General features: G+C 40.5%; 1 protein-coding gene across 1 annotated transcript in view; it reads left to right on the top strand.

The window, feature by feature from the left end:
- Positions 1-22807, top strand: part of AP3D1 (adaptor related protein complex 3 subunit delta 1) — a 150093-nt gene extending 127286 nt beyond the window's left edge. The window contains 7 exon segments of the mRNA XM_075204709.1: positions 613-712; positions 715-801; positions 10994-11082; positions 12407-12492; positions 17275-17396; positions 17482-17561; positions 20479-22807. Coding sequence (XP_075060810.1) covers positions 613-712; positions 715-801; positions 10994-11082; positions 12407-12492; positions 17275-17396; positions 17482-17561; positions 20479-20574 — 660 coding nt within the window. The 3' untranslated portion in view covers positions 20575-22807.
- Positions 22808-25458: the final 2651 nt, after the last annotated feature.

The raw sequence follows: 25458 nt of genomic DNA, 5'->3' as shown, positions 1-25458 counted from the left end.
TAGACATGCATATAATCCACAGATGATTATTATTGCTTTGGTTTATTAGGAACAAAGCAGTGATGCAGTGGTTTATTACTGTGTTTAGAACCAATTCTATCTCGTCTTAAAATATAGATAACAGACATAAACAGCCACTTTCAATGTCAGCTGATTTTTAGACATCTGTAGTTTTTTGGGTCTTGAGTTTTTTTTTTCAATGTTGGGGATGAGATGTTACCTTTTTTGTAAGTAGCTATAGTGTGTATTGTGTATATACTATATATTGTGTTTGTATATGCATGGTATAACCAAGAGGCTTTTCTACTGGCATACTTGTTGGTGTTAATCAGAGCATTTAAATGTGAACCTGCTGGCTCTGCAGCCCTTGCTGTAAAAATGTCTAAAGATCTAATATCGCACTGCTGTGCATTACTAAGTTAAGAAAAGACAGAAGGAGTATGTGCTTAAGGAATTTATTGAAATACATGCAAACAGTTGGAGAAATAATGTGCAGAAAATAGTTTGCATTATGAAAATTGGAGTATGAATTCCTCTAATAGTACGTCTCTGAATTTTAAAAGACTTTAAACTGGACGCAAATGTAATGTATCTTTTTGTTTCTCTTAACAGATGTACGACATTCAAGGAGATCTGCAGAAGGAGGGTGAGGTCAAAGTCTCCATCATTTTAGAAAACCAGAGTCAAACTTTCCTGAAAAATATGGAGCTAAATGTTTGGATTCCTTAAATACCAAAATGCAAAGACCAGAGGGTGCTTCTGTTCACGATGGGATACCTGTTCCCTTCCAATTGCCTCCAGGTGAGCTTTCTAATGGTGATAATGTCCTTTTACTTCACTAAATAACTTCTTGGTGCAGTTTAAAATTTTATAGTAGCACAATTTTGGAGCAGTTTACAATATACAATGTTGCCAATTCTTGGAGCCAAGAATGGTTTATAGACAGTTGATATATATTTAATAATTGATAAAAATGTTAGGAAGTGGTGCTCTGCATCTGGCCTCTTAACTCCCATATCCCTTTGTTCATCTAGCCTCCATGTCAGCTGCTTCCCACTGACCTCCGCCTATTCTCGCCTTAACAAAGAAGCCTAAAACCAAGATCCCCTTAGCACCCTTACCTAACTGCATACCATTTTTTGTTAGCAATTGCATTTGAGAGTGAATGTCCTACAATCTTGTAGTTAGAAAATTCTGTCATGAATTTAGCACTGAACTGCTTTGTCAGTGCCCATAATTATAATGTCTTATAGTCTTCATTTGTGCAGATATTTGGTTGTTAATGTTTTCCTTTAATTTTCCATCATCACTGCCCCCCCCCCCCCCCCCCACCCTATGTCCTCTACAAATTACAAATGACATTTTTGATAGTTAAGGCATCCACTCCTAAAATGGTATTACAGACAGTCCATAGTTGGTGACCGGTGTGATCGTGCATTAGACACTCCACGGGACGTGGGATTTGAGGGTGTCAAAGTTAGCCCCCTCGCTGTTAGGATCTTGGTCAGGTGGGAGCGGTCTTTCATTTCAGCCCTGCACTAGGTACAGTAAGGGGCTGAGCTTCTGAATGGTAGTCATCCCTTTGGTGTTGGGACCTGGAGGGAGGTGCTTTCTCTATCTAGCACCGTGTTCTTGGCAGGCTTCCATCACTGAGGCAAAGACCGTTAAGAGAGGACAACAGCACAGCCCGCAGCAGCTCTCCTTTTACTCTCTCCATCTGCAGGGAAGCAGTTTGTGAGGAGTTGGTGTATTGTCTAGGTTTTCTCAGTGTCTGTTCTGGACTTTGTGTTTCGCAGTTTCACCTCCATCTTGGGATCGTGCATAAGATGGGATTGTGCATTGTCCAATTAAATTCATAAATGGATCAAGTCATCCATATTTTCACCAGCCAATTCATCAGACTGTCTCTAGGGTGTAACAGTCGCTTTGGTTGCTAAGGGGCAACAGCTTCATTATTTGGGATTGGACAGTACCTTGACTTTCAAGGCTGTGGAGCCCTTGTGAGGGTCTTTGTATTGCAGAAGTCAAAGCTCCTGATAAATGTGTTGGTACCACTGTGGCATTCCTAACTCATCAGGGAGGAACCGGGAGGTCCTTCGCCCATTGCATGATCCTGCTAGTTACTCATGGCAGAGCAAAATCTTACAGATATCGGCAGCAATGTTCATTCCTGGGGTGCAAAATTGGGAACCATAGTTTTCCAGCAGGCATGCCCTGCATGGACAACGGGGATTGATCCCTTCAGTCAGATGTCTCTGCATGATGGCATCTCTGTTGAACCAAACGATGGAGCGCTTATGACAAGGTAACCAAAGGCATTTTTGTACGTCCTAAAGATGGTGAAAAGAGGATCGTGTTCAGATGTTTCTGGTAAAGAGAAATTGTTTAGAGAAAAAAAATAACAAAGGTAGAAAAATAAGTGAAGAGAAACAACGCAAAAGATAATAAATGAAAATCGCTTAATTAGAATCTCAATCCCCAAATGAACAATATTAGTAAAGGGGATCTTTGAAAGGTCCTGCTACAAATATGATAATGTAATGTTAAAACTTAGGAAGACGGTTATAAAAACTGTAGCACGTTCTAAATTAATTTGAATACCTCTGATGAATGAGGAAAAAGAACAATTGAATGAGGTGTGTTTTTGAGAAAATATGAACAAGGAAAAATGCTTTCTGTGGCCTTTCTATACATTTTAAATCTTTTGATTGTTTTTTAATTGATATATAAATTGTGTGCCTAGCCTTTATTTTTATTTTTTTATAGAGTTAAGAAAATTAAATATTTTTAACATAGGAATTCTACTATATAGTGCATGGATCTTCGATAACTCTGTCCTTTCTATTGTCTGTGATAGTATGTTTAGAACCACAAGACCTTAGAATAGTTATACTATGGTAAGAAAGTAATTAAACAATAGTGATAACGGTATATTTGGAATGGACATTGTAAAGGAATTAAGGGATGACTGTCTGAATATTAGGGAATGGGACAATAAAACGTTATGCCATTCACAATTGTTTTTACAAGTGTGGAAGAAATTAATAGAACTTTGGCATTTTCAAATGGTGCCTGAAAGTGGATTTGGCTGCATGAACAAGTAGGAAGTCTTATGCTTTAATACACAGTTGAAATGTCTTGATATCTAACATGAGGGTTGTAAGAGAAGTGGCATTTTCACTGTTAAATCGTATTCTAGTAGGCCTGAATTGTCAGAATTAATTTCTGCCCCTCAAACACAATTTTCTGAATGGCTGTGTATGAAGTTGGGGTTTTTTTTTTTGGTTTTTTTTTCTTCTCTTATTAAACAACTAGAGACTTTGTTAAATGGAATATAAATGTAGAGTGAGAAGTTTGTGTGGTTTTACTGGAGGGCTAGGTGCCCTCCAATTGTGCCTTCTGCTGCTAACGGGTTGGGTACGGTTTTTTGATTTTGACAAACCCGACATCCACTTCACCTACAAAGGAAAAACGAAAGTGTTAAAACCGAAGTAAATATTAATAGACTTACCTTGAAACCGACTCTGCAGATCACCGATTGAACAGAATGCTGACCGCAAGTGATTTCGACTGAAGAGCAGTCCAGCACTACTGTTTAGTGTCATTGCGACTTCTATTAATCTGAATTTAAAGCGGCAATGTCGGGCCCCTGCAGGTTAAGTGTTTAAACACTTAACCCAACATTGCCACTTTAAATTCAGATTAATAGAAATCGCGATGACACTAAACAGTAGTGCTGGACTGCTCTTCAGTCGAAATCACTTGCGGTCAGCATTCTGCTCAATCGGTGATCTGCAGAGTCTGTTTCAAGGCAAGTCTATTAATATTTACTTCGGTTTTTAACACTTTCGTTTTTACTTTGTTAGGTGAAGTGGGTGTCATAATTTTGGTAATCGTATTAACAATTACCAGCGCTTCTAACACCCAGATGTCAGCACTAATATGTTGGGCCTGGGAGAAAAGGATCTAATGATGCCTTTTCTGATTTGTTAGAAAATATATACTAATGCAATATATAGAATTCGCTTTGGTTGCTTATACAGTTTAGACCGTAGGAGAAGTAATGGTATGGCATGCCATCGTATACACCTCCACATAGGCCACTAATGTCTGTATAAAAATAGTTACTTACCTTTCTCTTTCATCCAGTCTGGGGGACACTGCTTACCATGGGTTGTGGAGGGGAGCACGGGAGTTGGCACCTAGCTAGTAAATTTTAGCACTGCTGACAGACCTTTCCCCTCTACAATCCCCCTGCCCCTTCCTGTTCATTTTTTTTTAGGTGCCCATGGAGTTGGGCAGTGTTTTAGTTTCTGCTGAGTTTTTTTCATTTAATTTTATTATTTAACTTATCTTTTTTTGATAGGATTTTTTTCTTTTGGTGGCAGACCTGGGAGTGTGTTCTATTATAGAGAACAAACTCCCAGAACAGCAGCGCAGGCACTGCTCTGTCAGATGAGAGCCAGAGGCTCTCACTGGCAGAGCAAAAGGGTGCCTGAATACAGAATGACAAGCGGTCTCTCCGGACCGCTGTCACTCTTGGGGCCTCCCCGATAACCGGCGCTGCCACTGCGGGCATGGAGTGCCGGTTATCGGAGTGAACAAAATGCTGGTGGCCATCTTGAAATTCGCGGAGGGGAGAGGAGTAGAAGGGGGCCATACCAAGATCCCCCCTCATACATAGGAGGGGGCATCTGGGTGCAAAACCGCTGCGGAGACCTCAATTTGAGGTCTCCACTACTCTGCCATATACCACCTTTTTTTTTATAATGGTGGCCTCTTAAAGATACTACAGAGAGACAGCATTATCAGAGGGGGGGGGGAGCTAAGACATAGAGCTCCCCTGCCCTCCAGAGAAAAGTGCACTAGCCCGGTCTTCTGGCGCCAAGGAGAAGCCCAGGAAAAGGACACAGATCAGAGGGAGCAGGCACCAGGACACTGCTGTTGGACTTCTCCCCTGTTTGGCCTATGGGCTAAGTATCTGACTTATTTAAACACATATTACTGTATTTGCTGACTGCAAAGTGGGCTAGTAGGGGTTATATTGTAGTTCTCCTACTTGCCAAGATATTATATTGTTGTTTAACAAAATACAAGTACAACTTTTATGTCAGATTAGTTGATTACTTGTTTTTTTTCACACCGTTCTCTCTCTGTCTCTCAGCTAAATCTAACAATTTAAGGCTGTGTATTTGGTGTGCCTTCCTTTGTAAAAATGACAGATAAATGAAAGGGCCCTATGGCAAAGTATTTTACATGTTCAAGATGTACGGTTAAATTACCATGTGGGAAGAAGGACCCGTTGGCGCTCTGCTCTGCCTGCGAAGCAGGGGTCCCCCCTGCGCAAACCCAGCATATTACAGCCCCACTGACGGAGGAACCGGCCTGGGTGGCCTCCCTGACACAGTCGGTTTCCTTTTTAGCACAGATGATATCACAATCTACTCAGTTGCTATCTAGTGTGGCAGCCTCTGCAGCTATTAATGCTAGTTCATTGGACCTCCCTGCTACCACAGGTTCTTTTGGAATGTCTATACCAGGACCTTCCTCATTGCTTACGGTCCAGGCCCCTGTTCCCACAGAACCGGCATGGTCCGCAGCATTTATAAAGGGTTTGGACAAACTAAACCAGTTACTTGAATCCCCAAACATCCTGCCTGCTAAAAGGAAGCGGACTAGATCTGCTAAATCCCCTTATGGTCCTTTCAGACTCTGAGGGGTTTTCAGAGGAGGAGGGGGAAATAAATTCTGATCCTGACCAGGTTCAACCTTTGGAACAGGAAGAGAACACTAAAAGCCAATTTATTGAGGATTTGGTTTTAGCGGTGAGACAGGCGTTGGACCTCCCAGAACCGGAGGATCCTACTCCTAGAGACAGAAGTCTCTTTAAGAAGGCCAAAAGGAAGGCTATCCGTTTTCCCCTTCTGTAGAACTCAGAGATATTGCAGAGGGAGCCTGGAAACAGCCTGATAGAAGAAGGTTCTCTGTTCACAGGAGATTCTCTTCCCTGTATCCATTGCAGGGGGAAGACATGGCTCGCTGGGAGAGTATTCCTAAGGTAGATATTCCAGTAGCCCGTTTGGCCAGACACACTTTACTACCAGTCCCAGGTTCAGCAACTCTGCAGGATGCCACTGATCGCAGAGTGGAATCCCAGCTGAAATCTAAACAACAATAAAGGATTCCCATGAAACAGCGCTCCCTTAACTTAGTAGCAGCCTAAATACACAAATAATTGCCACTGCAATTCAAAAACACTAATAACAAATAAAGTATAAAAGGCGCTTTAAGCAATTACCACATTAATAATAACTAAGGCATAATGTCCATCATCAAATGGTTGTTTTCTTAATAATGTTCCACCACAAACAATGGTGTAGATGTTCCTTCCTGTAAGATATCTCTTATCAGTACATGGTGTTTTAAGATGGTATAATACTAGGTGCTTGTTTTTCTCTCCGATAAACAAATGGGGTAAGTATATGAAAAATAAACAAATTTTTTTTTATATTGGGTCAGTTGTTTAATAGATCAAATATTAAACTTCCAGGGAAACCCCTATGATTGGTGTAAACAAGTTAAGGGTAACACCTAATAAGTGATAACAGGATCCAAAACACCACAAAAAATGTTTCAAAACTCACATGCATGTATACAGGGGGAGGTCCACTTCAATAACATCCAGTTCAACCATATGAAAGTCTCACAGAGAACCATTGTTAAATTAATATAAAATAGAGACAAAATCATATATGGTGCATTACCCCAGTAAAAATATATGTAACAATTTATTGCATGTATTAAAAGGCATCAAGGTCAACGAAATCGACAATGTATCCTGATAAAAATCAGTTGTTATACTCCTACCAGATATTAGGAGACAAATCAGCATATAGTAAAACTCTCGAGTGGCACATCCGAGTTGCAGTCCTGATCATGAACAGCTGAAGCGGGTAGCTCCTATCCAGATGGTATGAGTCTGCAACGATGTAAGTCCGCAATGAGAAGTAAAGAGTCCCGTAGAGTCCAACGTGTTTCAACCCTGCCTCTGGGGTCTTTCTCAAGGTATCTGGAGAAGTGAGGGATTCTGGGAGTGTTGAAATCTATATTTGTGGCTGCGGGTTCTTCCTTTAGGCCCACATTTGCTTCAGCTTGGGTTGCTAGAGCCATGGAAGCATGGGCAGACCAGCTGGCAGAGGCCTTACAGGACTCTGATTTACTTCCCCTGACTTGAAAGAGGCATCGGGGTACCTTTATGAGGCGGCCCAGAACACAGCGTATGTGTCCTCCTCTATTCAGGCTGCATCTATTTCAGCAAGATGAACGTTATGGCTGAAATCCTGGGAAGGAGATTCGGAATCAAAAAAGTCCGTTGAAACCATTCCTTTATCAGCTGCAGGTTTGTTTGGCCCGGACTTGGATACTATGATCTCCCAGGCAACAGGGGGCAAAAGCACTTCCTTGCCGGTATTCTCTAGTAGGGGCCGGACCCCTCGAGTCAGCTCCTTTCGTCAGCCCTTTAGGGGGATCTCCTTGCCTAGGGGACAGTCATTTAGAGGTAGACAACCAAATGCTCGAGGCTCCTCTGTCAGGGGTAGATCCTCGTTTGCAGCTAGGCGCCAGGCCTCCAAGACCCAGGAGAAGCCTGCGTCCTGACGACCACTCTATTCTGCCGGAGGTGGCGCCAGTGGGGGGACGTCTGTCATTGTTTCAGGAACAGTGGGCAGCGTCATCCCAAGACCCTTGGATTCGGGGCATTATATCAAGGGGGGGTACATGATAGACCTGCTGGGTCCAGTACCACATAGTTTCTTCATAACCCTGCTACCCCGAGATCCAACAAGAAGACAGGCAATACAGGCCTGTGTCGCCTCTCTTTTTTCGCAAAGAGTCATTTGCAGGGTCCCAGACGACCAAAAGGGACAGGGGTTTTATTCAAATCTGTTTCTGGTCAAGAAGCCGGACGGGTCCTTTCGACCCATCTTAAACCTAAAGAACCTCAATGTGCACTTACGGGTGGACAGATTTCGGATGGAATCCCTGAGGTCAGTAATAAACGGCTTAGAGAAGGATCAGTTTATGGCTTCCATAGACATAAAAGACGCATACCTCCACGTTCCCATTTGGAGCAACCATCAGTCTCTACTAATATTCACAGTGGGGTCCTCCCACTATCAGTTTCGGGCTCTTCCATTCGGCCTCTCCACAGCTCTGAGGGTCTTCACGAAGATCATGTCAGTGATGGCAGCGTGTCTTCACTTAAAGGGAGTTCAGGTCGTGCCTTATTTGGACGATCTGCTCATCAAATCCTCCTCAGAGATTTGCTTACGTCAGCACTTATCCCTCACCTTGGCGGTTCTCGAGAGCCATGGGTGGCTGATAAACTTAAAGAAATCCCAGGTGGTTCCGTGTCAACGCATGGTTTTCCTAGGGCTCATTATGGACACCAGCCAGCAAAGGGTATTCCTTCCTGTCGAGAAGATCAGTTCTATTCAGAGCATAACAACTCAGGCCCTCAATTCACTTGTGCATGCGGCTGCTGGGAAAGATGGTGGCCTCCTTCGAGACCATCCCCTTCGGTCGAGCTCATTCTCGATGCTTCCAGTGGGATCTCTTGACAAAATGGTCAGGATCCCACCTACGCTTGGATCTCCAGAGGATCTCACTGTCTCCGAGGGTGAGAGAATCGCTCCAGTGGTGGCTGAATCAAGATCACATGGCGGTGGGCAGGTCCTTTGCTCCATGGATCATGGATAATAGCCACAACAGACGCCAACCTGAGAGGATGGGGAACGGTGGTCCTGCACCTCGGGCTCCAGGGGCTCTGGTCAGTTCAGGAATCAGCCTTATCAATCAACACATTAGAGTTGAAGGCAATTCTTTTAGCCCTCCGGGGGGCCCAGACTCTTCTTCAGGGCCACCCAGTCAGAGTTCAGTCCGTCAATGCCACGGCTGTGGCTTACGTCAACAGACAGGGAGGAACCAGGAGTGCAGATGCAATGCGAGTGGCAGCTCAGATATTCCTTTGGGCAGAACAGTATGTTACAGCAATCTCGGCTGTGTTCATTCCAGGAACAAAAAATTGGGAGGGCGATTACCTCAGTCGCAATGCGATGATGCCAGGGGAGTGGTCCCTCCACCCGGAAGTATTTCAGTCTCTAGTTCAGAGGTGGGGTCTTCCGGATATAGATCTCATGGCCTCCAGACACAACAAAAAAGTTCACAGGTTTTGCGCAAGGGCAAGAGATCCCTTAGCGATAGCGGTGGACGTGATGTCCATGACATGGGAATTCAGGTTGGGTTATCTGTTTCCCCAGATTCCCATGCTTCCCCGAGTACTCAGACGAGTGAGGCAAGGCGGCCGGCCGGTGATTCTAATGGCTCCCTCGTGGCCGCTTCGAGTGTGGTGCGCAGACCTAATATCCATGGCGGTGGGACAAGGATATCGTCTTCCGTCACGAGACGACCTTCTTCTCCAAGGTCCCTTTCGTCACCAGAATTTATCTCCGCTTAGTTTAACGGCATGGCTGTTGAAGCCAGCCTCTGGAGAGCTAGGGGTTTTTCCCCCAGTGTAGTGAATACTATGCTGCGAGCTCGATAAACCGATTTCGGCTCGCATCTATCATCGTATCTGGCAAGCCTATATTAGATGGTGCGAAAATAAGTCCTGTCACACATCTTCCTTTCGTCTCCCTCGCTTGTTGGCTTTTCTTCAGTATGGGCTGGAAGCAGGGCTCCGTTTAGGTTCATTAAGAGTTCAGGTTTCAGCGCTTTCAGTTTTCTTTCACCTGAAATTGGCGGACTTGCCAGACGTCAGGACCTTTCTTCAGGGAGTCTTACATATTCAGCCTCCTTACGTTCCGCCTACAGCACCATGGGATCTTAACCTGGTACTGGATATGCTTAAAGGGCCTCCTTTTGAGCCATTACCTACGGCAGATTTTAAGTGTCTTACCTGGAAGGTCGTCTTTCTTTTAGCTATTGCATCTGCACGTAGGGTTTCAGAATTAGGAGCTCTGTCTTGCCGGGAACCATATCTGGTTTTCCACAAGGACAGAGCGGTGTTGAGAACCCTCTTTTCCTTCGTTCCAAAAGTAGTTTCGGCTTTCCATCTGAACCAGGAAATTGTAGTTCCGGTCTTTTCATCTACTTGCCATTCTGATCAACAGTCTATGGAAAAGTTGGATGCGGTTAGGGCTCTCTGCATTTATGTCAAAAGAACTTCTCAGATTAGTCGTACTGATTCTCTGTTTGTTCTTTATGATTCTAATAAGAGGCTGGCCTGCCTCAAAACATTCCATTACAAGATGGATTATGGCAACCATTAAGCAAGCTTACATAATGGCTAACCGTCCTGTGCCAGAGAGACTTACAGCCTATTCCACCAGATCGGTAGGGGCGTCATGGGCAGCGAGAAATGGGGCTTCTGCAGACCAGCTTTTCAGGGCAGCCACCTGGTCCTCTGTCCACACCTTTACAAAATGTTATTAGTTTAATGTATTTGCATCGGCGGATGCAAATTTCGCTCGTAGTGCTCTATGAGCGGGGCTTTCAGAGTGGTCCCACCCTTAGGGGGCTGCTTTAGAACGTCCCCATGGTAAGCAGTGTCCCCCAGACTGGATGAAAGAGAAAAAAGGATTTATGTACTTACGTTAAATCCGTTTCTCTGATTCCGTCTGGGGGACACTGCAATCCCTCCCTTCTGCTTTTCCTCTGTGTGCTCTTGTTTGATTGGCCTTTCTCCTTGGGCTTTTTAATTAACTGAACAGAAAGGGGCAGGGGGATTGTAGAGGGGAGGAGAATTTCAGCAGTGCTAAAGATTTACTAGCTAGGTGCCAACTCCCGTGCTACCCTCCACAACCCATGGTAAGCAGTGTCCCCCAAACGGAATCAGAGAAACGTAAGTACATAAATCCTTTTATTTGTACTTGGGACATGAGCATCAAACTAATGTACAATGCATATTACTCTAATTCATTGTGTTTCTATCTAGGTGTGTCTAATGAAGCTCAGTTTGTGTTCACTGTTCAAAGTATTGTTATGCCCCAGAAGCTCAAAGGGATATTGTCATTCATTGCAAAGGTAAATTATTTGTGTACAATTTTTGTGAGCAGGAATGTGTGTTCTGTATCCCATTATACTAGAAATATAATAATAATAACTCTTGAAGAAATTAAAAGATTTAAGATGATTTAAGTGGCAGGAAATTAAAATATATTATACTTTTGGAGTATTGACAGATTTCTGACAGTAGGTGGAACAAGCAAAACTCTTAAACCTACCACCATTAGGGTGACAAGTAAGCCCTTCCTGTAACACACACATTTTAGAGTCAAGGATTCTTTATAAACTCCGGTGCTTCTCCGTGATCTTTAGCATTTGTCCCCAAAATTGATTTATTTCTGTACGGGACATAAACTACCCGATGACCACTTTAATAGGTGTAGATAAAATTCAAATAGCTTCTCAACCATTTCATTTCTGAACAGCTACAATGTATAATATAGCTAGTTAATGGCAACCTGTCTCTTGTGCTTCAGTTGGACATATCATAGTTGTAGATGTATAGAGTCTGTAATATGTAATCTGTGTGTATAATATTCTCCTATTTTGCCAGTTCCTTGCGTAATAGGTAGACACACATTGCTCATGCAATTATTTATTTTATTTTTATTTTAACTTTACACTCAGCTGTCCCTGGAATTTGACAAGAGGGTATCTTAATTTTCTCACACTTCTACCCCAAGAGTCTGCCCTACCTCACATCTATCTCCAGTGGACCTTTAACCCACTGCATCGCCAGTATTCCCACTGCACCACACTGTATTCTAGGGATAATATGATTGGTTCCTTTTGCTTTTCAAGACGGCGGTTACTAGGAATTGCTGCCACAACGCAGATTTCCAGTAGGGACTCCACCTTTGAAGGCTGCTGGAACTATCGGGTCCTGCACACATGACACAGCTACTTCAAATGAGTCCTCTCACTTCCACATTTAAGAGTACCCTTCACATCTCCCAATGTTTCTAGAATTTGGGTTAGTGGCTTTAATAATTCTGGGTTTGCTAAAAATCCACAATCTGTTCAGAGTGCCAGATCATTGGTCTGATACAACAGTATAAAACTTGTGAAGAGTTTTAAAGGTGATATATAGTGTTCTTGTCTTAATTGATTTGTTTTTTTATAACATTAACATGAAATACGCACAGCTTTAGTACATTGTCACAATCAAGTCGCCAAAACATTTCCGATCTTAAGTATTGTCATCAAGTTAAGTTAGTGTATGTATTTTTTATTTTTCACACTTCGCCACCAATGAGTAAAAAAAAAAATATTGATGTAATGGGTTCTGATAAAGTTGTCATTGATATAACTTGTCATGGTTAATGTTATGTTTGTTTTTCAGGATGATGAAGGATCTTCCCATGAGAAACTAGATTTCAAAATCCATTTCAGTTGTTCCTCTTATTTAATTATGACCCCCTGCTTCAGGTATAATTTTAGTTTTAACATTGCTTTTTTTAAATGATTTCTGCAGTACCATGTTTTCTATTTATTCTTTAAATTACTAGTTACTATTATTATAGGTAATAATGCGGTACTCGTGGTTTTATAGCTATAGTTTTCAATTTCGCAAAATAAACATTGTTCATAAAAAGGTAGTGCAATGTAATTTTGACTTTGAACGCAGATTTTGTTATTGTGTCTATAGCTCTATTTATAAATGCCAGGCTAAATTGCAAAAAGAATATTTGAAACCAAATGCCCGATCATAATCAACATTTATTTATATAGTGCCAGTAAATTCCGTAGTGCTTTACAATTGGGAACGAACATTAATAAAAAAATACTGGGTAATAGATACAGACAGAAAGGTAAGAGGGCCCTGCTTGCAAACTTACTATCTATGGGACAATGGGAGTTTGAAACACAAGGCATGTGCTACATCATATTGCACATTGGACCAGCTAGAATGCAAAGGTAAGAAGTATTGAGTGGCCTGTATGTTCAGTCAAACATGCTCTGTTGGTCAGAGGGTTGTTGTCTTGTGTTAGCTGTGTAGAGGGTGGTAATAGGGTAACTTAGGGAGATTAATATTCTGGTTGAGGAATATTGTAAGCTTGTCTGCAGAGGTGGGTTTTCAGTGAACGTTTGAAGAGGAAAGTCTTACTGTGCGAGGGAGGGAATTCCACAAAGTGGGTGCAGCCCAAAAAAAAGTGCTGTAGCCGAGAATGGGAGGATGTGATGAGAGCTGAGGAGACACGCATATCTTGTGCAGAACGGAGGTGTCGAGTCGGGAGATATTTTAAGACAAGTGAGGAGTTGTATGTCTGTGCAATTTTGTTGACTGCCTTGTATGTTAGTAGAAGAATTTTATATTTGATTCGTTGAAATACAAGCAGCCAATGTAGAGACTGGCATGGTGGCTCAGCAGAGAAAGAACGGTTTGCAAGGAAAATCAATCTAGCCTCTGCGTGCAAAATAGGTTGTAGGGATTCAAATCTGATTTTGGGAAGACCAGTAAGGAGGGAATTGCGTTTGAGTTGGTGAGACGACATCCAAGATGGCAGAAAGACAGTCAGTAGCGCGAGACAACACAGATGGTGAAAGATCAGGAGATGATAGATTTGTGTATCATCCACATAGAGATAATACTGAAATCCAAAGGAGTTTGTAGATAGAGAATAGCAGAGGACCTAGGACTGAGCCTTGTGGTACTCCAACTGATAAAGGAAGTGGAGCAGAGGTGGTTCCAGAGAAATTAACGCTGAAAGAGCGATTAGATAGGTAGGATGATAACCAGGATAGGACAGTGCCTTCAAGACCTAGGGATGGTAGCTTTTGTATGTGGAGAGAGTAGTCAACAGTCTCAAATGCAGCAGAGTGATCCAGGAGAATTAGAAGAGAGTAATGGATTTTACTTTTTGCTGTGATCAAATCATTGACAACCTTGGTGAATGCAGTCTATGTGGAGTGTGGAGAGCGAAAGCCTGACTGAAAAGAATCCAGTAGGTTGTTTGCTGTTAGAAAGTGTGTGAGGCGAGTGTAGGCAATTCTCTCGAAGTTTGGAGGGGCATGTTAGCTGAGAGATGGGGCGGTAATTTGAGAGAGAGTTTGGGTCGGAATTTTGTTTTTTCAAAACTAGAGTAATCACTGCATGCTTGAATAGTGATGGAAAAATACCAGTAGAGAGAGAGAGATATTACATATTTTAGTTAGAGGTGGACTGAGCACAGGAGACAAGAACCTACCAATTTGTGAGGGTATGGGATCAAGAGGACAGGAAGTAGAGTAGGAAGATGAGAAGACAGTAGAAACCTCCCCTTCATTTGTGGGATCAAATGAAGAGCGTGTCAGAGGGTGCTGCAAAGGAATTGAGCTGATTGCTTGTCGAGGGAGATGATACCATTTCAAGTCTGATCTTATCTATTTTGTCCTTGAAATAGGTAGCAAGATCCTGGGCACTGATGGTAGTAGGAGGGTTTGGGGTGGGAGGATTGAGAAGAGATTTAAATGTATTAAAAAGGCGTTTGGGTTTAGAAGACTGAGCATAGATGAGAGATTTGCAGTGTCCAGAGAATTTCTATAGGAGTGGTAGATATCAGTATATGTGATGAAATCATTAGAGGTACCAGATTTACACCGGTGACGTTCTGCTTTACGAGAAAGTTTTTGTAAAGTTCGTGTTACTTTAGTGTGCCATGGTTGGAAGTGGAAGTCTACGTGGAGTATGTAGAGTCGCCGGAGCCACTTGATCAAGGGCAGTTGCTAGGGTTTGGTGAAAATGGGTTGCTGCCCTATCAGGGGAGAAGCATGTAGAAATTGGGGAGAGAAGGTGTTTGAGAGAGGTGGAAAACTGTTGATCAATAGAGTTGATATTTCTGCGGTTGTGAGGAGGCTTGGAAGAGTTTAACACTGGGGAGGGTAAAGAACTGGGCGTGAGTGAGTAGCTAATAAGGTATTGATCTAAGAGGGGGAAAGGAGTGTTAAGGAAATCAGGAACTGAGCATAGTCTAGAGAAAACAAGATCAAGACAGTGGTCATCCCGATGAGTAGCAGATTCAATCCACTGGGAGACGTCAATTGAGGGTGTTAGTGAGTAGTTTGGAAGCAGCATTGGAACGTGGATTAGAAATAGGAATGTTGAAATCACTCATGATGTCAGAGGATAACAAGTGAAGGAGCCATGCAGAGAAGTGTTCAAGTAATTGTTGGTGTGGTCAGATATCAGCAACATGCATAGAGAACGGGTTAAAAATCCTAACCGCATGTACTTCAAAAGATGTAAACGTGAGTGATGGGACATTTGGTAGAACTGTGAATGTGCACTGTGGGGGGAGAAGTAGTTCAACCCCACCTCCTTGTCTGCCTCCTGGTCTGGAGGTGTGGGTGAAATGGAGACCACCATGTGAAAGGGCTGCAGGTGAAGCGGTGTCTGATTGCGTGAGCGATGTTTCTGTTATTATGTTTTGTTATTGCCCGATGTGCAGCTTTACAAGGCTGAGGACCAAAGTTCATCTGGACACAATGCAGTTGAAATGGTTGTGCCAGCCTGGACAAGGTCACTAGCTCTGTCCTTTGTGGATTTGACATGGCTCGCAGCGTGTTCTAATGGATGGTTATCTCAAAAGGTACCAGAGCCCACAGCAGTGGTCCAGGAGCCACCTTGGATCTTTAACCTTGAGAAAGCAGTCCAGGGTTTAGCGTGAGTGTCTTCCTCGGGGGAGAGATTACTGGAAACATCTTCAGCTTATTCCCTCCGGGATTCTGAATTGTACGTTCAAGGAATCTTTGAGTTTGACCAAACAGGTTAGGTGGATGATAACAGAGGATGTCAAGCAGTTAGGTTAAGCTGTTTGACAGACCCTTAACCTTCAGGAGGTTTAGGGTGTGTGTCTTGAGGGGTAAACTCTATGCAGGATGCATAGTTGTATTTGTTGAGCTTTTAGGCAAGATGTAGCATGTTTAGTGCCACCCAGCTTAAAGTTCAACTCCTCATCTGAGACCAGCCCGATATCTTTCTTCCATTTAAGTCTGTCTTCCAGCAATGTATTTGGCTAGAGATACACAAACAACATTGAGATCAGTTTGAAGGCGCCTATGTTGTAAACAATTCTCTGTAAACTCTGGAGACTGTTGTGCGTTAAAATCCCAGGAGATCAGCTGTTTCTGAGATACTTAAAATCACCTGGTCTGACACCAATCATTTAATGGTCAAAGTCAATTAGATCACATTTCTTCCCCATTCTGGTGGTAGGTCTGGACAACAACTGATCCTCTTGACCATGTCTGCATGCTTTTATGAACAGAATTGCTGACACATGATTTACTGATTAGATATTTACAATAACAAACCGGTATACATAATAAAGTATTCACTATTTGTTTTACACCACTCCAGTCGACTTTTTGCGCATAGTTATGTTCGACTGCTCAACCATGGAAACCCAATCCATGAAGCTCCCAATAAACAATTCTTGTTCTGATGTTTCTCTCAGAGGCCATTGGAACGCTGTAATGGGAGAAGCTATTGAGACATAGATTATTTGTATTCTACGATCTTCAGCACACCTTCTGTTAGCTTGTGCGGCCTACTGCTTCGCGGTTAAGCTGTTGTTGCTCTTAGACTTTTTCCCAGTTCACAATAACAGCTCTTAAAGTTGATTGGGGCAGCACTTGGCAGGGCAGAAATTTAATGAACTTACTTGTTAGAAAGGGGGCATCCTATAACAGTTCTGTGTTGAATGTTATTGAGCTGTTCCGTTCTACTGCTAATGTTTAACTGTGTAGCAATTGGTGTAGCTAGGTATGTCCACATACTTTCGGCTGTGTTATATGTAATAATGCATAATTCTAAATATTTTTTTGCTCAATAGTATTGCGCAAAAACACCTTAGAAGCCTCTAAGGTGGCTAGGCTTCAGGTTAGTGGAACTGTGTGTGAAATAATTTTGTGGATGTTAGCGATGTAAAAATGAATACAAGTGTAAAGAGCTATTTTATTCAGTATATCATTTCTCTGACATTTACAGTATAATGAGGGCTATATTAAAGTAGAGAGAAATCTAATGTAACAGTGGGACATAACTGTTATATTTGCAAATGATTATAATCAGCAGACATCAGCAAGTGCAGTATCATTAGAAAATGGCAAATAAAGAAGCTTTGGTATTCCAGAATGCACACTGCAATGTATAAGTGTTTTAAGTTAACATGTTTCTAATGTTTTTATTATGTTATGAATTCTGTCTCTTGTATCAATCTCTGTTTTTAGTGATGCTTTTGCTAAACTGTTAGAATCAGGAGACCTGAAAATAAGTTCCCTGAAAGTGGAAGGTACAAGTCTATCATTTCATCACCTGTTGGCAAAAATCTGCTTTTACCACCGCTTCACAGGTTAGTGTTAAATGAAGTACTAGAGTATACAAAAGTAATGTACTATCGATGGGTAGAGTTCTTACTCAGCTGTTTTATGTTTCAGTGATCGAACGAGTTGATTCCTGTGCGTCGATGTACAGCCGGTCAATCCAGGGCCATCACATTTGCTTACTGGTGAAAAAGGTATCTCAATGTCTCGCATTAAGATAGTAAAAAGTATTGTAAGTTAACTGCAATATCTGTTTCGCTCAAAATCTTCACTTGAAAATATGTATATCAGAGCACTTATTGGTAAGTTTGTTAATATTTAGACCTTTTATTTCACTGTGTTTATAGTCACTCTCTGCATTTCCAGACAAAACCTCACAAATTGCAGTTGAATAAATTTAGCTTGAAATCTTTTATATACAAATACATTTTACTATTTTAAAATCTCACTTCTGATGGTGTTTTTATTGGTTCCAACAGATGTTCATTATGAGAATTCTACTCCTTGATCTAATTATTTTGGTCTTTAAATATAACTTTTTGTAAATAAATAGATTTAAGTTAAAAATAAAATTGTAGTTGATGGACTTTTTTAACCTCCCTAACTGTAAAAGTATACCATTTGGTCACAAAATGATAGCTTAAGAAGTGGAGACTTATCGCTATCAGTTATTTAACGACAAGACCTGGTTCTAAAGTGAGGATAAGCCTGTTCACCCAGCGAAATGCAAGCGAATAGGGAATGCTGTTCACTGGTAAAAATGCTTTATGACATAGCCTTGTTTTTGTCAGGGTGTTAGAGGTAAGTTAACTAGAAGCCCTAGTGTCACACAAACTATTAATATGTTTAGTTCACTTGGCAGGTGATTTGCTTCTGCGCTGGCAGAGATTCACAATGTGTAGCTTGTACTTTTGTTTTGTTTTAAAAAAAAAAAAAAAAAAAAAAATTAAAACTCATCCAGACCACTGATAGGACACCTAATACACTTCAGGGGCTGAATGGATGCGCCGCACATTGCCCTTAATCCTAGTAAGAAGTTGGGGGAAAAAAAAGAAGAAAGAAAATAATTTACATAAGCAAAAGACACCTATTTGTAATAACATATCAGCAGGCATTTTAAACAAGTGTTACAAGCCATAACAAACAAATCTTCCAATAAATCAGGAAGGCACTGGGGGCTGTATTTGGCTCTATTAATGCCTCTTACCCATCACTGCTTTAGACTGAACTGCTATAGGTGCTGCTTTTACGTAGAGTTGGTAGCACTTCCTGGAAATCAAATAATGAGGTCTTATTTCTATAGTGCCAACATAATTAACAACACTGTACAAAGATTTATTTATTTTTTATTCACTTATATTACCATATTTATTGATATTAAGGCAGTGAGGGTGTACTTTTTCACAACGACTTCTTTATGATTGTTTTTTTTTTTGCTGAATAAATAATGACAAAGTAAAATATGTCATAGGATATTTGAGGCTTGATTAGAATAATCAAATTTTATGACTTGGTGAGGACTAGATGATTTCTATTTATGTCCTGGAAAAAAAAAACCTGCAGTTTTGAAATTTCTTTTTCATATGCCTGTATGTCAGTACCTGTCCACACTAAGAGTGTTAAGGGAACAAAGGCTAGTCAATGTAGCACATATGTCGATTGAGTCCAAATCTTAGAACTGGAGGCATACTGTCAGTGGTGCCGATCTATCACCAGAGCAGCTAAAGCGGCTGCACAAGCTACACCTACTGTGAAGGCTTAACTCTGCTCTTCAGAGTTCCAAAACTGAAAGCCCAAACACGACTTCCCTTCACATGTAGATGTATGTTTAGAAACTTGGATGCACCAGCATCGCTGGAATCTCAACCCTATCTGCTCCCATCAAATTTAGCTATAGGACGATGATTGAACTTTTTAAGCTTCTGCGTATGGCTGATATGCAAATAGCAATTGGGTGCAATCCTAGACGCCCAATCGTAACCATAACTCGCATTGCTGGTTTGATTTTTGTAACAGACAAGAAGTCCTTTGTACAGCCCCGTGTTCAATGACCACTTTCCTTGAATGTGTAAAATATGATTGGTGTTAAAAAAAAGTTTGCTTGTCTAGACTTAATTTATTATTTTTTGTGATATTTTCTGAGTGCAGTAGACAAATGACACAGCACACTTCAACAAGAAGACTTTACAATATTAGCACACACGTTTTTGCAGCAAAAATTCTAAATTTTCTTCACTTGTCATCCATTACGTTCTGCCATCTGAGGAAACATGGTGGTATTACTGGTCAACAGAGGCTGAGTAGAAGATTGTTTGATAAGTAGGGTCTGAACCAGGACAAGAAGGGTGTGAAGTACAGAGGGGCTCCATTGTGTTATGTTCAGGGGGTGTTATAATGAATACCTCCATGGGTGCTAGTGAGGAGGCTGTGTTATTGTCTCACTTGGCAGGCCAGTTGTGTGATGCTGTAGGCTCCAGTCATCATCCATGTGTTGACTTGGCAAAATTGCTGCGCTCCCAACTCTCCTTTTGTAGTATAGTGTTGGTAAAGAGAGCAAGTTAAATGCAATTCTGCGGTTTGTAATAAAACTGCAGCTTTCTTAAGCTAAAACATAGTGAAGATCATTGAATATTAGCACTAGAATTATTACACGGTTGCTTAGGTTATATTAAAAACAAAAATACATTTCCAAAGCAATGTAAAAAAACTATTAAGCATAGTCATTTATTCCTTCCTATTACCAGCAATAGATCAGCATATTATAATGTGTAATACCCGTAGTTCTGTGTTCTTTTTTTTTTTTTGTTCGTAAAAGAGTCCTGTTGATAAATTTAAGAAAGGCTTGGCATCTCCCTAACACTGCATTTGGGATAAATTATACTATATTGAAATAAAGTTAGATTTTCTTATAATAATGCACTATTTTATTTAGCCGTAGATATGACATACTGTATGTGCGAGTATAAATTTGATTTTCTACCAGTTTTAATTGTCATTCACTAGCAAAAAGTAAGATACAGTTCCTTGAAGTAAAAACGACAGACTCTAAACTAGAATTTATTCATTAAGTATCAAGTTCATAAATTACTGTTTTCTGCTCCTTTTTGAAAGGGTGACAAGTCGATATCCATTGATGGCAAATGCAGTGAAGCTACTCTCCTCAGCAGCCTTCTCAGTGAGATCAAATCAACACTGGCAGAATCCTGAATAAGAGGGAACCTCCTCCTTATCTTTTAACCTCATCTCCTCTCTGCTCCTCCTGTACGGGCAATCAGAACTGAAAATGAGAAGACTGACCCGCAAACGCATGTTCAAGCGCCTCATCCGTGCAGGAGGCACAATTTTACACTCGCCTGGATGTGGAAACTTTTATCATATTCTATTTTTTCTTTCTTTTTTTGTCCTTATTACAAATTACTAGTCCTCAATTCTATTTGTTATATATCACACAATAATAACCCTTTGCAGCGGTGGAACAGCTGTTTTGAGATCTTACATTCAACAATTTTGCCGTTGAAGTGGTGGAACATCCTCTGACAGTGATAGTTAAATTTTTAATTTTACCTCCACCCTCTGAGCATATACCTTCATTGAAAAAACAGGCTTATAGTGTTTTCTTTGCCCTATATACATTAAGATGTAACACAAATATTTGTAACATCTGCTGTAGTTAATTTCCTGTCAGTGGCTTTTTAGACTAAGCACATTTTGTATCTCTGTAGTAGATCTATCATCAACCAGGCCCCTCACTATTGGCCAGGAGTGAGGAACTGTTAAGTTGCTTAGAATGGTTGTCCGACATAGCACTACTAGTGATGAAACAGAAAATTCTTTCCGCCTTGTTTGCTGTGTTGCATGGATTGCCTGTAATGAGAGAGACTATTTTATGTTCTTAGTTTGTTTTGTTCTTGATGCACATCTCAGTCTTATGTGGGGTTTTGAGTTATGTGCTCTTTTGGTCTCTATTGCACAGTTAGTGGGTCAGCAAGACATTCCTACATATACCATTTAGACTAACTGGAAATCCAAGTTCACTTTTCCCAGTGTGTCTTATTTGTGTGTGTTGTGTTTCTTTTGATTTTTCGTTTTATTTCTTAACCCATTTTGTGTCACTCATATTAGCGTTATACATATTATAATAAGGTTTTGTTTTTTTTCTTTTTTACATGTAACAATGTTGTGGTGTACAGTCTGCCTCGCAGAAGGTACAATTACCATTAACACCTTTTGCCTTCATAGAATCCTGACTTTTTAACACACTGAAGATCTGTTAAGGTAAAAGGTGTTTAGATTCAGAAATCATGTGGGGACCTGGGGAAATAACTGGTGGTGCCTTAATATAACTTTCTAACACGTTTTCAACTGAGGCAAGTGCTCAGAAAATTATAAAGAATCCTAACATGCCTTGTTCAGGGATAATTTGGCCCTAAATATAAATAAAGGGCCAAAGCACCGCAATTGTGGGAAGAGAAATTGGTCTGTCAGCAGAAATGGACTGCAACATTTTTAATAAGATACCACTATTCTATACAAACATCTTATTTATTTTGCAATTCGTACACATTTAAAGAAATGTTGCTTATTGTTGAAGCAATAGAACTTTGTGAAAGTTAATTTACTGGTCCTGCAAGACATATTTGGGGGTTAGGAGGGTGGTTTTTGTTTTTGTTTGTTGTGTTTTTTACCTCTGCAACCCTTTTCTAAATTACTCAGTGGATTTCCTTATTACATATGGTGACACTGGATAGTGGAGGAGAAAAACAGGATAGAGATTAAGCCTGGATGCAGTTAAACAGGCATTAGCATTGTTACTACACCTTTAAAAACACTAAAACTGCTCTCTACCAAGCAACAACATACCACTGAGAATCCATTGTGTGATGTAACATTTACTATCAATCATTTTTAAATTATTACTTATACATTTAAAGGCTCTGATGTTTTTGCCTTGAGTTTGTAAGATAATGCACAACTTAAGTACAGGAAAGCAACTGGTAACTGTACAGTTTCCATAAGCTGTTGATAGAAAAGGAGGAATTTAGCTCTGTATGATACAGTACTGGTCTTGTTTGCCTACAACCTGTATGTAGGCTTTCTTTAGTTGTGTTCCTTCAATATCTTTGTCATATTAAAATGTCCTTTCCCTGCTGCACTTTTTTTGGTGTGTTGTATGTCCAGGTCCTGTACATCTTGTTTCCTGGTCTCATATTTCAGTTGTCTTGGAAATTTTCATTCTGTTTTTGTCCCCAGCCTTGCCCTTGGCCACATTCGCATGTATCTTTTATCCAGGACCCTGTTTAGTGATTCTAGAAGTTTCAATCTGTATGTGTAATAAATTTGCTATTCACATTCCCTTGAAGAGGGCAGAGAAAAGGTACCACAAAAGCTGCTGTAATTGTGTCAAGATGATCCACAATAAAATATGGAAATGGTTATGAAACAGTGTTAAACTTTTTTGTTCATCTTTCACAAACAGACTTACAAAAAAAAATAATCTTAGTGGTGTTGTCCCGCGCCTCGCAACCTGGAACAAAACCCTCCTGATCACTATGAGCCTGATTAATCAAGAAACGGATCTTATCTTTCCTCATTCTAAGTTGCGCTGAGTACTTTAATTAGAAACGGAGGCAGATAAGATATTCGCAATTCAATAAGGAACGCAAAGTCGAAAAACACCCACCTTCAGTCCTCTAGGCATCAGAATAGAATGGATCTTAAGCAATTAACTCAGTCTCCATTAAAAACTTCTGCTACATTAAGCTAAGAAATGTATACGTCACGCCAAATGTGGGAGGTCCGACGAGTTTGTTTACAAATGTTAAAACACAATCCTAATCCTGTGTGTATTTATGCAGGACAATTGTAACCTCATTATACCTTTTCACATTTACATGTTTTGTGAACCTTGAACCAATGACTTTGGAGTGTTTTTAATGACCTAACTCCACACACCCTCTTACTCTGCTACATGAAAGAAAGAGACCGTATGATGGGTTTGTTTGTGTTTGAGTTGAACAGAGCACATGTCGATGCAAATGCATATAATTCACTATCATAAATAAATATGCATAATTAATCTTTAAAATGTATGTTGCTCTAAAATTATGTCCCAAACGTAAAAAAACTGCATAGCGTACTCTTCCATAATCGATACATACATAGTACAGTACATACACCCTCCACACAGATAAAGGGTGTGAGTCAGTATTGGAACTCATGACTCCATTGTTGGAAGGTGGATTAGCTAACCACTAAGGCAATGTTCTTTTTGAAAAAAAGGAATGAGAAGCTCAACAATACAGCATGTGTGCTACAGATGAAAGTGCTAGTTAATAGTACTGTTAATTATTAAAAATATATGCCAATTATGATACTCAGTTACCTTAGTGGTTAGCACTTTGGTCTTACAAAAGTGGTGTCATGAGTTTGAATACCAAGCATCACCGTAGCATCTGTGTGCAGCTTGTGGACTTTATTCATTAATGAAAGAAACACCACAGGAACTTTGCCCAAACCTTGTTTTCTTTACTTTGTCGTTCAAAAGTGATCTACTACACGCTCGACCACAATGACAAATATGCCCTCATATTTTACATGCCTTTCCCACTCAAATGCAACTTTCTTGGGGCAAGTTTCTTTTTCTCTTGCTAACAATGTTAATGTTTTAACCAAAAGGATGATTGCCCACAGGTCACATGCACATTATTATGTGCGTGCTGACCTTTATTACTAGAAATGGCCTAAGAGGGAGGGGGGGGGGCGTTGATTTGGAGGGGACAGGCTCCTTTGAGTGAAGTGCCGCATTGTCTTAAAACCTTGTTTTTTTGGAATCTACAGCTTATATGTTATGTACTCAGCCTAACCAAAAAAGAACGCTGACCACAGTCGAGCAACATGGTGGTTTTAGTTTCTTGCACTTCTGCCTTACAGCACTGAGGTCATGAGTTCAATTCCCAACCATGACTTTATCTCTGTGGAGTTTGTATGTTCTCTTCAATGTTTGCATGGGTTTACTCTGACGTTGTAAGTTAACGTTTGACTACCACTCGAATGTCACAGGATTTTGGGTAGTTTTTAATTTTGTATGGCATTTGGCATATACCTTCCTTAATGATTCTGGCCCCCAGGGCACATTGTGTATGCTATTACTACGGATGGCCTAGCTCTTGGAGGGGTGGATTGTTGTTTGAGGGCACAGGTTCCTTTTTGTGAAATGCAAATAGCAAATGCAAACCTTTTTCTCCCTCATCTACTGCTTGTGTGTTATTTACCCATCTTGTATAGAAAAATACTATAGACACCACTGGGTTAGCATGGTGGCTTAGTATCTGGCACCTCTGCCTCCCTGTGCTGGTGTCATGAGTTTGATTCCTGACAATTACCTTATCTGTATGGAGTTAGTGTTCTTCGCATTTTAGTGTGGTTTTCAAAATCCATACTAGTATCTTCATTTGCTGCTAACAAATTGACCTGAGTCTGTCTGTATTACAGCTTTTAAATTGTAAGCTATTTCGGGACAGATTGCCTTCTCTGTACACTGAGGCAAAATTAGTGGTGCTATTTAAATATTGCAATGATCATATAGTAGTAACAAAATCTAGCTTAAATGTTATTGTTTTATTGATTGTTTTGTTGTTTATTGTCCTTTATACCCACATGTTGTACAGTTGTAATATATTAATAGACACACACACACCCCAATGAATCTGTTTGATTATATTAACATTTTTATAACATTTGACAAAAACTTTAACTATGTACATTAACTGAAAACAAAACAAAAATATTCATATAAAGTTTTTGAGTAAATCAGTTCCTTTTTAAATTTTTGTTTTTATATTTTTTCATTTCTTTGGTATCTTTTTCAATGTTGACTCGAATGTCACCCACTGATGGTGGGGGAGGGGGTTCTGGCCCTGATTGAGGCATCTGTGTGAGCTGTAAAAGAAAATTTAAAAACAAATCCATGACCACCTAATTTTAAAAACAGACAGGAGTTAGTAGAGATTACTTTAATATTATAGCAATGTCTAATGGGATGCCAAATGCAGTTGGAGCAAGAGGTCTAAGGCTTTTGTGTGGCAGTTTAAT

Source organism: Mixophyes fleayi, chromosome 1 (assembly GCF_038048845.1).
Source record: "Mixophyes fleayi isolate aMixFle1 chromosome 1, aMixFle1.hap1, whole genome shotgun sequence".
Taxonomy (NCBI): domain Eukaryota; kingdom Metazoa; phylum Chordata; class Amphibia; order Anura; family Limnodynastidae; genus Mixophyes; species Mixophyes fleayi.
The sequence above is the reverse complement of the archived record's forward strand: the minus strand, read 5'-3'. Positions and strand labels throughout refer to the sequence as shown.